The sequence below is a fragment of the Conger conger genome, chromosome 1, assembly GCF_963514075.1.
Source record: "Conger conger chromosome 1, fConCon1.1, whole genome shotgun sequence".
Lineage (NCBI taxonomy): Eukaryota > Metazoa > Chordata > Actinopteri > Anguilliformes > Congridae > Conger > Conger conger.
The window spans coordinates 95541570-95556569 of record NC_083760.1 but is presented as its reverse complement, the minus strand read 5'-3'; the positions used below and the strand labels follow the sequence as shown (position 1 = coordinate 95556569).

Here is a 15000-nt window from a genome sequence, read left to right as displayed (position 1 = left end):
TCATACAGTATAGATCTCTGTGTTCATGCAGGTGTCATACAGTATAGATCTCTGTGTTCATGCAGGTGTCATACAGTATATCTGTGTTCGCAGGCACATCGGGTGCACAGGGGCTTCATGGAAAGCTGGGTCCGGCGGGTCCTGCTGGTAGGCCTGGTCCAGCAGGGCCCAGAAGTATGCCCGGCCCAAGTGGAGAGAAGGGGGAGAAGGGGTCCATGGGTTTGGACGGCATATCGGGACAGAAGGGGGACCAGGGCCCCCCCGGGCCTCCAGGTAGAGAGCCCAGCTCCAGACAGAACAAAAACTGTAATCCGTGGCTCAATATGGCCTCAAACCACCGTGCTGCCACCAGATATGCAGTAGATACTACAAGAATTGTTTCTCTTGACAAATTTTCCTGTGGGACTCTCCTGTATTCAGGAGAAACAATTCTTGTCGAATGAAATACAAAACATGACTCTTTTATTTGGTATTATGTTCATTTGTCTCAAACATTGAAATGGGGAACTACATATAAAAAGTGCTGTAATTACTACATGGTGAAACCAGAATGTATAAATATAATACCCTTTAACAAAAGCTCTGAGTCTGCACTTTCACAACATATGAATTGTTTGATTACAAACAGAGAAAATAAAATATTAAATCAGAAAAAGCAGAAAAAGACAAGTTGACCCCAAACTTTTGACCGGTAGTGTATATACAGTATATATATATATATATATATATATATATATATATATATGTGTGACTTCTATGCAGTTAAAGCTTGAATACAGATGTGGAGTAAGTGTGATGGAGTGTGTCAGATATTCCCAGAAGGTGTGAAAAAGGCAAACAGCAATGTCTCTTCCAGGTCCCCTGCCTGCCATAGACCTTGTGGAACTGCAGTCGGAGCTTAAGGCACTGCGAGATGTTCTCAACAAAGGTGAGTTTTTTTAAAGAAGACTTTAAATGTTTTGAAAAGCCAAATGGTGTTGAGCAGATTAAACAAATGAAAATTATTATAAATAAAAATTATGTTGACCTCCCACCCCTCAAAAAAGAAAGTAAAAGTCCTCCCCAGTATTTTGTTCCAGTTACCTGGATTTTCTAATTAGCACAACTCTTCCGCCAGGAGGCAGAGCGAATTACTGTTCTAAATGAGGAAGAAACAGGTGGCAGGACTTGAGCAGTGGGGCGTGCCGTGTGCTTCTGTTACAGTGACACAGTTCACCTTCACTAAAAGGGTTGGAACGAAGTACTTTTTGTCTGATAAGAAGTCGGGGGTGTTTGAGCAAGCGGTTGCGGCATGCAGCGCTGTTGGGGGGGTTCCCGCCCTGCCTAAAAGCCAGGAAGAAAACCAGGCTCTGATCGGAATGATGTCCAGTTCTGAGCACGCCTGGCTCAGTGCGAACGACAGGACAGCCGAGGGCACGTTTGTGGACCTGCAGGGGACAACGCTCGGATTCAGCAACTGGAAGAAAGGAGAACCAAACAACCACAAAGGGGTAGAGGACTGCACTATCACAGATTTCAACGGCTCCTGGAATGATGTCAACTGCGATTTAAGCTCCATCATTATTTGTGAGATTTAAAGGAAAAGAAAATGTAATCATTTCATAATTTAGGCTACTCCTATATGTATTTGCATTTGTGTGTGTGTGTGTGTGTGTGTGTGTGTGTGTGTGATATCCAATCATATCAATCCAACTTACTGATTGAGCAATACTCAGAAATTATCCTAATAAATATAATGACATATAACTCTATAAGCCAGTGAACCATATGGAATGTGTTGTATGATGTGTATACTAAGCCAAGCTACCACTGGTAAAATATTCATGTGTATTCCTTCCTATTTGCAAAATAAATACATACATAACTAAATTGTGTATGGTTGTTTATTAAACTGCCTAGTATGTTGTAGGTCGTTCTGCAAAATGAAAAGGCTTCTTGTTTTTTTCATATTTACCTGTAAGTCACAGTGAGGTGTGTAGTTTGAAATACGTTGGTTGGACACGCCCATATGTATAAAATAATCGGAATAAACTATTAGCCTACACATCGCATCAAATTTAAAACTTTGGTGCTCGCATACCAGCCCCTGTGTATATTCAATCCCTTATCAAGACCTATACACCAACAAGACCCCTCCGTTCTGCCACTTCGTGCCGTCTGGCGCCTCCCCCTCGCCACACCTGCACTTCACGCTCACAACTGCTGTCTGTCCTGGTCCCACGGTGGTGGAATGACCTCCCGGTGAATGTCAGAACGGCAGAGTCTCTGACCTCCTTCAAGCGCAGACTGAAGACCCATCTCTTCAGGCTACACCTTTCCCTCCCCAACTCACAATCACTGTGATTAGCCTTAGACCGTAATGGCACTTATGTATAGATATTGTTACTTGTATAGGTATTGTTGTTTTTATTGGCTGTTGTATTCTAGCTGCCAACAGTGGTATGCTAGTTTGAATGTTGATTGTACTCTTCAAGGGTTCTGAATTTCTGTATGTTTACACTAGGACTCGGAACTGTACTGTCCTCTCAGGTCTACTTTTGCACTTGTTCTTGTGATTGATTTGCACTTTGTTGTACGTCGCTCTGGATAAGAGCGTCTGCTAAATACCACGTAATGTAATGTAATGTAACATCGGTTTACTGGCAACTAGATTAAAGCATTGGTCAAATATATGATTCGTAAAACAACAAATTGTGGAATATGTCCGTCACATGAACCTAACCGATATTCTGATCATGACGGGTAAACGTTAACTAAAAAGACTTCGTGTCCCATGAGCCTATCTGGCCGGAAAATTCTTAGCGGAAGCGGAAGAATATGTATAACGGAAGACATTTGAAAATACAATAAACGTATACAATGGAAGTCAATTAAGTTGAGAAATACCTCATAATTACTTTGTCCGTTTAAATATTGAAAAACTGAATTCATAGAGCAGGAAAGTTTGTTGAGAAACTTAGAAAGGATATGTCGATAATAGATTTAGTCAACGTAGAGAGGCTAACTGGCTACAATAAATTGGGTTTGCATAATGAACTTCTTGCCTGCTAGCTAGCTAACTAGCCTGCAGTGTGTTTTGTCCTTTTGGTAGTCGGTATTGTGGGTCATAGTTAACGCTGGCGTGTTAATATTAGAAGCTAGACCCTCTCAAATCAAGAAATCAAATCATAGTTTGTCCTTCATATCCAGTAACGTCATGTATTAGCAGGTGTCAGCTTTATAGTGCGTTGTCGAACAAGAGTTGTTCAACTAGGTTTCGCGTATGCTAACTAACATGACTACCTAACGACCTGCCACCGCGCAGAGTTGGCTGTAGCGATGCGTACAGGGCTGATTAGCTAGCTGCTAGCATTAGCTGTACATACGCCTTGGTAACTTCATGCCAATGAGGAACAAGCTGGTAAACTACGTATTCGCGATGTGCCGGGGTGACTGCATGCGGAGGGAAGGAACAGGGATGAGAGTTTAAAGGACTGAGCTGGAATATCGCTGCCCTGGAACAGACCGCTGCACAGACCCCGGTCGGAAAATGCCAAGAAGAAAACAGTCGCACCCGCAGCCGGTCAAATGTAAGTAGCGTTTGCTAGCTAACTAATAAGTTGGCTTGCTTGTTTTCCGGTTCCTCTTAGGAATCAGTAAATATTTTACGAGGTTTAAGAGCTTCATAAATACAGTGCCCGAAGGCATTTGTTGTCTGGCCTTTTTCTATATTGCCTTCCCCGCGACGCTAAATCAGTGTTGTATTCAACTCAAACCCGACCTCTGTAAACGGTACCTTTTAGCCAGCTCTGCCTGCTAGCTAGCATGCTACGTTTAGAAGGAAGTGGACGTTAACAAAGAACATTCGCGACTGTCAATCGCAAACCACGTTGTTGTAAGTAGTGGATCCATAGCAGTTTAACAATGTTAAATAAAGTGTGTAAAAATAAAGTAAAAAAAAAAAACATATTTGAAACTGCTTGTTAACGTTAGTTGTAATGGACAGATACGATTGTCTTTGAGTTGGGTTTAACGCAAATTTAGTTTTTGTGCTGTTGAATTTGTTGCAACCCATTTTTGGTGTGAATTAAGACTGGAGACAGACTGAAATGTGGGCTTTAAGCTTGTGTGGGTAGCGGGATCGTGCGCCCGCCAGGAGGAAGTTGTGAACTCCGGTTTGGTTCATAATGTTGAGATAATCACGCTTCTCAACACATCTGTGAACCGCCTCATCCTGAAAACGCAACCATTGGCTCTGCCTTCCTCTTGCTGTCTTCCTCCCTTTCTTCACTCCTTCCTCTATTTCCTTTAAATAAACCCCCCCCTCTCTCACTCACACTCACTCACACAAGCTCACTCTGCCCCCCCCCCCCTCTCTCTCACACACACACACACACACACACACACACACACACACTCTTTCATGCACCCGCATGAAATGTGTGTGTGTGTGTTTGCAGTGGATTCTGAAGATGGAGTGTGTGTGTGTGTGTGTTCACAGTGGACTCTGATGGAGTGTGTGTGTGTGTTCACAGTGGACTCTGAAGATGGAGTGTGTGTGTGTTTGCAGTGGATTCTGAAGATGGAGTGTGTGTGTGTGTGTGTGTGTGTTCACAGTGGACTCTGAAGATGGAGTGTGTGTGTGTGTGTTCACAGTGGACTCTGAAGATGGAGTGTGTGTTCACAGTGGACTCTGAAGATGGAGTGTGTGTGTGTGTGTGTTCACAGTGGACTCTGAAGATGGAGTGTGTGTGTGTGTGTTTGCAGTGGACTCTGAAGATGGAGTGTGTGTGTGTGTGTTCACAGTGGACTCTGAAGATGGAGTGTGTGTGTGTGTGTTCACAGTGGACTCTGAAGATGGAGTGTGTGTGTGTGTGTTTGCAGTGGACTCTGAAGATGGAGTGGCTGCAGTGAACTCTGGGAGTTTGGTGCTGGAAAGTGACTTCCTCCTGGGCCAGGATCTGGAGTTCGGGGACAATGACGGCGACTACAAGATCATCGCTTTCGACAAGGACTCGGGTCAGTGACTGCTGAGCTCCACCAGTCTGCGGTTTGAGTGGGATGTTAGCAATAGCATGAGCATTAAAGGCCGACCCACACCAGTGTTCTCTTCCTGGTTTCAGTATCGGAAACACCCACAAAGCATTCATATCTAGCAGTGACAGGTCTCTAACCCAGCCCCCAGAGATCAGAGTGGAGGCTATTGAGGCGGTTCTTGATTGGTTCTCCCTTCAGGGCAGTGGGTCAGGAGTGGGGGGTGTTGTTGACATAGAGTCTGTGCTGTATGTGATGTTTTGTGTATTTTGTGATTGACGGGGCGGTGTGTTTCAGACTCTGTTGCCGTGGAGATGGGGCTCCCTGCGTACGGGCTGAGCGATGAGGACTGCAGCTACGGGCGGCTGAGCCTGGAGAGCGAGGGGGAGGAGACCGAGGCCTGCGCCTGCTGCGGCCAGCCAATCGAGGAGCCATCCTCCCTGACCCCGCCCTGCTGCGGCCAGCCAATCGAGGAGCCATCCTCCCTGACCCCGCCCTGCTGCCGCCGCTGCAGAGAGGGGGAGGGGCCTGGGGGCGGTGACGGCGGGGGCGGGGCCACGGGCGGGTCAGCGGGCGTGGTCTCCGGCGGGGCGGGGCCTCGTAAGCTCCACCCCTGCGCGCTCTGCGGCTTCTCCTCCCGCTACTCCAACCACCTGAAGCGGCACATGAAGACGCACAACGGCGAGAAGCCCTACCGCTGCCCGCACTGCGCCTACGCCTCCGCGCAGCTGGTCAACCTGCAGCGGCACCTGCGCACGCACACGGGCGAGAAGCCCTACCGCTGCACCCACTGCGCCTTCGCCTGCAGCTCCCTGGGCAACCTCAAGAGGCACCAGCGCATGCACACGCACCACAAGCCCAACAAGTGCAGCGTCTGCGAGTACAGGGCCAGCAGCGCGGCCAGCCTCCGGCGCCACGAGATGGGCCACAAGGCCCAGGAGCCGGAGCCTCCGGACGGTGCGTCCGCCGAGATTACGCTCAGATTACGCTCAGATTACACTGTGCTAGATTACACTCAGATTACACTGTGCTAGATTACACTCAGATTACACTGTGCTAGATTACACTGTGCTAGATTACACTCAGATTACACTGCTAGATTACACTCAGATTACACTGTGCTGGATTACACTCAGATTACACTGTGCTAGATTACACTCAGATTACACTGCTAGATTACACTCAGATTACACTGTGCTGGATTACACTCACATTACACTCACATTGCACTGTGCTAGATACACTCAGATTACACTGTGTTGGATTACACTCAGATTACACTGCTAGATTACACTCAGATTACACTGCTAGATTATACTCAGATTACACTGCACTGTGCTGGATTACACTCAGATTACACTGGCCAAGATTACACCGTGCTGGATTACACTCAGATTACACCATACACAGTTTATACTCTGATAGAGTTTAACAGAGAGAGAGAGGCTGGTTTGTTTGACATTACTCCAGGTGGTAAACTGTCCTTTGTTTCCCTGGTGACAGTTGCCGTGGTGTCGGACCTGACTCTGCACGTGAGCGAGGAGGCGGACTTCCTGCAGAGCTACGGTGGCCTGAAGGGGGCGGAGTCTGACTCTCTGCCCGAACTGCTGTTCCCCTTCTCCTGCCGTCTGTGCGGGGCGGTGCTGGAGGACCAGGAGGGCTCGTCGGCGCAGATCTGCAGCGGCTGCACCCTGGACCTGCTCTCCAAGCCGTCGCCCGGGGAGAGAGAGGGGGGCGGGCGGGTCTTCACCTGCGCCCTCTGCCCCTTCTCCACCCAGTACCCCAACCACCTGGCGCGGCACATGAAGACGCACAGCGGCGAGAAGCCCTACAAGTGCCCGCAGTGCGACTACGCCTCGGCCCACTTCGACAACCTGAAGCGGCACCACCGCGTGCACACGGGCGAGAAGCCCTACCAGTGCCACCTGTGCGACTACGCCTGCGGCAACCTGGCCAACCTGAAGAGGCACCAGCGCATCCACTCGGGGGCCAAGCCCTTCCAGTGCGCCGTCTGCAGCTACAGCTGCAACCAGAGCATGAACCTGAAGAGGCACATGCTCCGGCACACGGGCGAGAAGCCGTACGGCTGCCAGCAGTGCCCCTACACCACCGGCCACTGGGACAACTACAAGCGGCACCAGAGGAAGCACGGGCACGGTGCCGACGCGCGCGGCTGGGTCAAGGTGCAGCTGCCCGGCGACCACGAACAGGAGGAGGAGGAGGACGCAGTGTAGAGCAGGGATTTAAAAACACCAGTCCTGGAGGGCCACAGGGTCTGCAGGTCTAACTCCAGTCCAGGAGGGCCGCAGTGTCTGCAGGTTTAACTGCAGTCCTGGAGGGCCGCAGTGTCTGCAGGTTTAACTCCAGTCCTGGAGGGCCGCAGTGTCTGCAGGTTTAACTGCAGTCCTGGAGGGCCGCAGTGTCTGCAGGTTTAACTCCAGTCCTGGAGGGCCGCAGTGTCTGCTGGTTTAACTCCAGTCCTGGAGGGGGCGCCGTGTCTGCAGGTTTAACTGCAGTCCTGGAGGGCCGCAGTGTCTGCAGGTTTAACTCCAGTCCTGGAGGGCCGCAGTGTCTGCAGGTTTAACTGCAGTCCTGGAGGGGGCGCTGTGTCTGCAGGTTTAACTGCAGTCCTGGAGGGCCGCAGTGTCTGCAGGTTTAACTCCAGTCCTGGAGGGCCGCAGTGTCTGCAGGTTTAACTGGTGTGTTTCAGCACGAGTGATGAATTTAAGTCTTTCTTTGGCCAGAGTCCACACACCTTGTTCTCAAAGCCTTAATTGGCTGCTGATTGAACAGGAAACCACAAAAACTTGTGGACACTGTGGCCCTCCAGGACTGGAATTTCACACGCTGTTGTAGAGGAAGAACAGGGGGGGGGGGGGGGGAGAGACTATTAGCAGGGAGGAAGAGAGAGTGGGATTGTCCTCTCCCTTTCATCACTGTTTTCCTGCTGGAGGTGTTTTTATTGGGGGGTAAAATGACCCCCCCCCCCACCACCACCACCACATCCTGCTGCCTTTGGGTTGGGAAGGGGGGGTTATCCTGTGCCAAATGGAGAGATCCCCCCCCCATTCCTGTGTACACTGTGTGTGTGTGTGTGTGTGTGTGTGTATGTGTATGAATGTGTCTGTATGTAGATATGTGTGTGCTTAAGTGTGTACATATCGCGTGCTAATGGGTGGTTTGAAAAATCATGTTCATTTTGATTGGTTTCTGTTCGCTGTGAAAGATTCTTCCCCTTAATTTTCCTGAAAAAAAAGTCACTTAATAAACTCGGGTGTGTCAAATGTATGATTAAAAAATATTTTTTTCAAGTGGGTTGTATGGTTTCATCTTTAGAATATTTACTGCAACGTTTTTGGGCTGGTATTCCGCGCAAAATAAGTTTGAGCTATTAGGTTACAAAGCGCGCGCCATCTGAACAGTTTTACACAGAAGCTAACTCCGATGGAGCCAAACTTTCCAACTGGTTAAATAAGTACGTATGCTACCTCCACTTTTAACGTAAAAGCCACCTAATTTACAACGAAGACAGACAGGTGGGCTAGCACAAGTAACCTGGACCTATGAAATCACCGACATTACGAACACCGTCAACATAATGGCAAAGTTACATTAACGTTCGTTAGCTAACCGAGCTAAAGTTAGCGTAAGGGAAAATGAGGTAAATCTATTACTAAAAAGTAGAGGCGCCCTTCACACAATCAACTTTTGTCACTAGTTTCTAGAATTACCTAACAGTGTACATATAAACTAAATTATATGAACACGTAGCCTAACTTAATTAAATGGCCTACTGGGAATGATTGTTTGTACCGCCACAACTGCCAAAACTGTCATCTCGAGGAGCAGACAGCGAATGACATAGAAAATCTAAATATCAACCAGTGTCTGGAAAAAGTTAACTGAAATTTTTTAAAGTATAGTGCCACTATCAACTGTAAAAAACAATTTAAATACATTTTTTAAAAGTACAATAAAAAGGGAAAATTCACTCCCCTAAATCCCACATTTGATCACGTGATTTAGGGGATCCCTCTATTCATAGCTACTGTAACTATACTGTGTTGCCAAGTTTTATTAGCCTGATATAGCCGTTGTTGTAGCAAAAAGATACGAGTCCGTCATGCCACGGTAGCCTGGAACCGAGCGAAGGGGTGTGTTGGCCTAATGCTCTCCGTCGAAGTGCACGATGTATGCAAGTCGTATTTCAGAGTATAATGGTGGGCAAATGGATGTTTATGACTCAAACGGACATTCGACGGTGTCTTATAATTATTTTAAACCGTGTGGGTGATGGGGAAAGGGGTTTTCAGGGAATGAGAAATAAAGCGGCATACGGTTATAGACGGCTTAGGTAGTCTACATTTAATTTTAGAATTATGCCAGAAAATAGGCGGCTCCAAGGTTCGCGGATACATACCGACCTTCAGCGTCTTCACTCCAGCATAACAGAGCGTCTCAGCGCTCGACAGTCCCTAACGCAGCTTTCATCGACAGAAATATTATTTTTCAAGCGACGATACATGCAGATTATTTGACGTTTCAAGTGTTTTCGCTGTTGTCCTGAATTTAGAAAACAATGGGGAAATGATTTACGGGATCACGTGAACGTGTTGACTTTTGAACTCAAGACAACCTGTTGATTCTAAATCATGTGTCCTCCATTAAATGTGTGTTCACAATTCCCATTCCTGCCAAAGAGAATGGATTCTGATCAATCAATTGATTCTGCGTGGAACAAAGCCTACGAACAGGTCTTGTGTAACATGAAAACCTGACCAGTCGCTGAAGGCACTCATTGTCCCTAAAGACAATAAACCATAATAAAGTTGTATTTTATGTGCATGTGCATGTGGATGGCGGAGGAAGGCTAATGAGTATCTTTGTAAGTGTGTCCCAGTGCCTGCATCCAGAGATCCATGTAATAATGTATCATTTCTGATATATACTGTATATAAACATTATGTATGTAAACATGTTGCCTTACAGTATGGAAGACCTGGGCTCGAATCTAGAGCCTTTCTGTGAGGAGTTATGTTCTCCCCATGTCTGTGTGGAGTTTACATGTTCTGCCCGTGTCTGTGTGGAGTTTACATGTTCTGCCCGTGTCTGTGTGGAGTTTGCATGTTCTTCCCGTGTCTGTGTGAAGTTTACATGTCCAGTCCAAACAAATGTAGGACAGGTTAACTGAAGACTCTAAATTGCCCCTTGGTATGAGTGTGTGAGTGAATGGTGTGTAGGTATGAGTGTGTGAGTGAATGGTGTGTAGGTATGTGTGTGTGTGAGTGAATGGTGTGTTGGTATGAGTGTGTGAGTGAATGGTGTGTTGGTATGAGTGTGTGAGTGAATGGTGTGTTGGTATGTGTGTGTGAGTGAATGGTGTGTTGGTATGAGTGTGTGAGTGAATGGTGTGTAGGTATGTGTGTGTGAGTGTGTGTGTAGGTATGTGTGTGTGAGTGAATGGTGTGTTGGTATGAGTGTGTGAGTGAATGGTGTGTTGGTATGAGTGTGTGAGTGAATGGTGTGTTGGTATGAGTGTGTGAGTGAATGGTGTGTAGGTATGTGTGTGTGAGTGAATGGTGTGGGTATGTGTGTGTGAGTGAGTGAGTGTGTGTGTGTGTGTGTGTGTGAGTGAATGGTGTGTGTGCCCTGCGATGGACTGATGACTAGTCCAGGGTGTATTCCTGCTTCTCACCCAATGCATGCTGGGATTGGCCGCAGCCCCCTTGCAATCATGACCAGGAATAAGCAGTTAGAAAATGTTATGTTTTAAAATTGGCATCTTAAAACTGACTTCAATTAGCAGTTTGCATCAAGTAATACAAGATAAATAACTCACAGATTTTCCACTGGTTATTTTATTTTATTTATTAACTTGTGGGGAGCATGTGTAGCCATCAGGTGGCATGGATTAAAGTATGGCAGCTCTACAGTAACAGTTAGAATGAAAATCCCAGTTTAAGCAACAGCTTCATAAGAACAGAACCTGGTTTTGACAGAAAGGCCATGTAGGCCCATCCAGGGCAGCACAGGGGTGGGAAGACCCCGTGCTGGGGCAGTAAGAGTCTGTACAGGGGCAGTACGGGGGCAGTAAGAGTCTGTACAGGGACAGTAAGAGTCCAGGCAGAAGCTGTGAATGAAGCCAAAAGCAGGGCTCCTCTGCACAGGTGAAACTCCACGTACAGGTGAGGCTGACTGCTGAAGCTCTCGTATGCCACCTGGACAGGGCGCGTATTGTGTGCGGGCTGGCTGTGTGACCTGTGGACGCGGTAGCCGGTCGATCTGCGGCCTGGCAGGCTGTGTTCACGGTGCCGTAGCTGGTCAATGTGCGGTCTGGCAGGCGGTGCCGTGGCTGCAGGCTGTGTTCACGGTGCCGTGGCTGGTTGAAGGGGACCAAACCTCGCAGTAACAGTGACTTGGTTCCGTTTGACCAGCCACTGCAGGGCGTGCTGCTTCTGTGGGACGGAGGGAGCGGAGCTTACCTGTACCTGCAGAGGAGAGAGGCCACACCATGCTTTTAACGCCACGAGGAGAGACCCCACAGACCGTGTTTAACGTCACTTCATTTGAGTGTAAATAAACTCTCTTGTTCAGGTAGAACACACGCATGCCACTATGATTACAGACAGCCATCTTTGTCACACAAGCCGCCATTTTGTTAAATGAATTTGTGTGATTGTTATGTCAGTAGTTATGTCAGTAGTTATGCAGTGGCTGAGAGACAGACGCGTGGGCTTGTCTGTAGAGGTCAGAACACCGGGGTCAGCTCCGCTCCTTCACACCAAACTCATCAGGACATCGCCATGGTGACCAGGGCCCTCCAAAACCACACACTTCCTTACATTCCATAACTGATAGAGATTCATATGGGAATATAGGGAAGCATGTAGCCCCGGAGAGCAACAGCGTGGTCTCACGTTCCAGAGAGCAACAGTGTGGTCTCACGTCCCAGAGAGTAACAGCAACGGGAGGGGGGGGGGAGGGGGGAGGGGGGGGGTCACTGCACCTTAACGGGAGGGCTGTGTCCTGAGTCTTCATCCTCGCCATGTTCCGCTGCTGTCAATCCCGCTGGGGAGGGGGGGTGGAGCCTGAAGCAGGGCGCATCGCTCCCACTGAAGCCCCTGGAATGTTTCCTGTCTGAAGCAAACACACCTCCACGCATCCTCACGTTCCTGCCTGAGGTCAGAGTCTCACCGTCTGACTGTGCTTTCCCCACACGCGCTGCGTTATGTGTGGACCTTCCACTGTTACTGTCACAAACAACTTCTGTGTCAACTCTCTCCCTCTCCCTCTCTCTCTCTCTTTTACCCCTCTCTCCCTCTCTCTCACCCGCTCTCCCTCTCTCTCTTTCCACTGTTACTGTCACAAACAACTTCTGATTAAAGAGAGGCAGGAACTATACTCACCTGGCACAACCTGCTTCTCTCTCTCACCCCCTCTCTCCCTCTCTCCCTCTCCCTCTCCCTCTCCCTCTCTCTCTCTCACCCCCTCTCTCCCTCTCTCCCTCTCCCTCTCCCTCTCTCTCTCTCACCCCCTCTCTCCCTCTCTCTCTCACCCCCTCTCTCCCTCTCTCTCTCTCACCCCTCTCTTTCTCTTTTACCCCCTCTCCCTCTCTCTCTCTTTTACCCCTCTCTCTCACACCCTCTCTCTTTCTCTCTTTTTCCCTCTCTCTCACACCCTCTCTCCCTCTCTCTCTTTCTCTCTTTTACCCCCTCTCCCTCTCTCTCACCCCTCTCTCCCTCTCTCTCTCTTTTACCCCCTCTCTTTCTTACCCCTTCCCTCTCTCTCCCACCCCATACCCATTTGGCCTTTCTCTCTCTCTCTCACTCACTAACTTCTATCACTCTCTCTTACTGACCCCTAGAGAGGTCATTCTGTTTTTTAAATTTCCCAGTTCAAATGTAAATTTGATACAACATACAAACACTAGCCACAGTACTATCAAAACCAAAATGATTTTATCAGCAAAATGGCAACAGTCTAATCTAGTATAGTTTCAATAATCAGGGAAAACATGAATTTTAGTCAGAATTTATTATCAGTATTACTGTAGAAAGATCTGTACCAATAATATTACAGCTGAAATCTGTAAAAGAGTTTTAACTCCTTTTAAAGTAGTAAATGTCACAGTACCTGCTGTGGGCAGGACGCTGCAGTACTGAGCTGAGGTTTTAAAATGGGAAGGTCTCACCGTCGCCCGTGCGCCCAGCAGCAGTGGGGTCCGTCCGTGAGCGGGTCCGTAAAATGGCGGGTTTCCTAAAGCTGGCCGGGGCGAAGCGGAGCCCGTCCCGGGGTAAGTCCGGCGCGTGGGGCCCACTCTGTGGGGCTCCTGCTCCCGCTGGCTCTGCCTGCTGGACCCTGTCCAGGATCAGCCTTTTCTACCCCTGGGCCTGCCACCTGCTGGTGTCCTTTAGAAGCCTGGGGCTCGCCTGGACCTGCTGTCCCGTCCAATCAGCCCCCTGACAGGGCCCGAGCAGCCTGTGAAATCACACCTCTCAGCTGTTCCCCCCCTGCACCCCGGGACACCCAACACCCCTCTCCCCGCCCCGCAGAATGCCGGGGGCGCCCCGAAAAAGCGGCAGGGGACGGGGCCAGCAGCTGCAGGGCGCGTTTTATTAGCGCAGCTGAGGGAGGCGCGGAGCGGCGCGGAACCTTCCGGAGCGCGTCAGCGATTCCACACCCCAGTGACAGGCCACAGATAGACGTGCGCGTTCTCTGTGGGTCCGCCCGCCGTTTCTACACAGCGTTCGTTAAATACGGGCGTGAAAGTGGACGCGCATGTTTCGACATTAAAAGCCCAATTTTTCTGTTTTCAGGGGGAGAGAAATTGTTGTTTTGTGTTTCATACAGTAAGAGAGAAAATGTAACATTTGTCCTTGTATTAGAAAACAAACTGTCTACGCCTTTTTCTCTGGTCTTCCATCAATTATAAAACAATTAATGGAATTGAATCATTTAGGAATATTCAAAAGAAGCATACTGTCTGCTATCACTACACTTTCAAAATAAATATATTTAAATGTCTACTACTATCAATTGTCATTCTAGACACAGCACTTATATCTTGTCAATAAAATAAATACTGAAATGTTTTTTCTTCCATGAGGACACACATACACACACACTCACACACACATATACACACACACAGATATACGCACACTCACACACACACACACACACACATACACTCACACACACATATACTCACATACACATATACACACACAGATATATGCACACACACACACACATACACAGATACATACACACACACTCACATACACATATACACACGCACACAGATATACGCACACTCACACACACACACACACACACATACACATATACATACACACACACTCACATACACATATACACACACACAGATATATGCACACTCACACACACACACACACACACACACACATATACATACACACACACTCACATACACATATACACACGCACACAGATATACGCACACTCACATACACACACACACACACACACACAGAAGCAGAAGGCAGGACATGGGTCTTTAATCATGCTGTAAATATGAACTTTTCTGGGTTTCTGAAAGAGCTTTAAAGTTTTCATAAGAAGCCTCTGGCTCTGGTTGAGGAGTAAACGTGTGATGATGATGTCATCTCTATAAAAGCCCCGGTGTGGGGCCTGGAGGTGGTCAGGGCTGGAGGCGCTGCTCTGGAGGGGTAGCTGTTCTTGTTGTTTAAGGTCAACACCTGTGTTCTAAAATCAGGCCGGGACAGGGCGAGGAGGGGGGGGGGGGGCCAGGGGTGCCCCATTCATAGAAAGCTCCAGCAGTGAGACGGGCTTATCCTAAAACCCAGCCCCCCAACCCCCCCCCCCACACCGCCCAACCCACACCCACACCCCCTCGGGCTATTTCAGAGCTCCCCTCCATTCCTCCTTCAACAGCTCACCCTCTACAGCTGTTACAGCCTCACACACACATACTCACACACA

At 48.4% G+C, this 15000-nt stretch overlaps 2 protein-coding genes across 2 annotated transcripts in view; both read left to right on the top strand.

Annotated features, from left to right (window-relative positions):
• The window catches only part of LOC133141902 (mannose-binding protein C-like), a 3652-nt gene extending 1783 nt beyond the window's left edge, over window positions 1-1869 (top strand). Inside the window, exons 3-5 of the mRNA XM_061262723.1 lie at window positions 94-273; window positions 857-928; window positions 1204-1869. Of these exons, the coding sequence (XP_061118707.1) occupies window positions 94-273; window positions 857-928; window positions 1204-1577 (626 nt within the window). The 3' untranslated portion in view covers window positions 1578-1869. The remainder of the gene's footprint in view (window positions 1-93; window positions 274-856; window positions 929-1203) is intronic.
• A 956-nt stretch (window positions 1870-2825) lies between these two features.
• LOC133108182 (zinc finger protein 513) lies at window positions 2826-8324 on the top strand. Its single transcript, XM_061217662.1, has 4 exons — window positions 2826-3569; window positions 4864-4998; window positions 5311-5970; window positions 6517-8324. Exons 1-4 carry the CDS (start codon window positions 3530-3532, stop codon window positions 7245-7247), a joined length of 1566 nt encoding a protein of 521 aa, XP_061073646.1. The 5' UTR covers window positions 2826-3529; the 3' UTR covers window positions 7248-8324.
• The last annotated feature ends 6676 nt before the right edge of the window (window positions 8325-15000 follow it).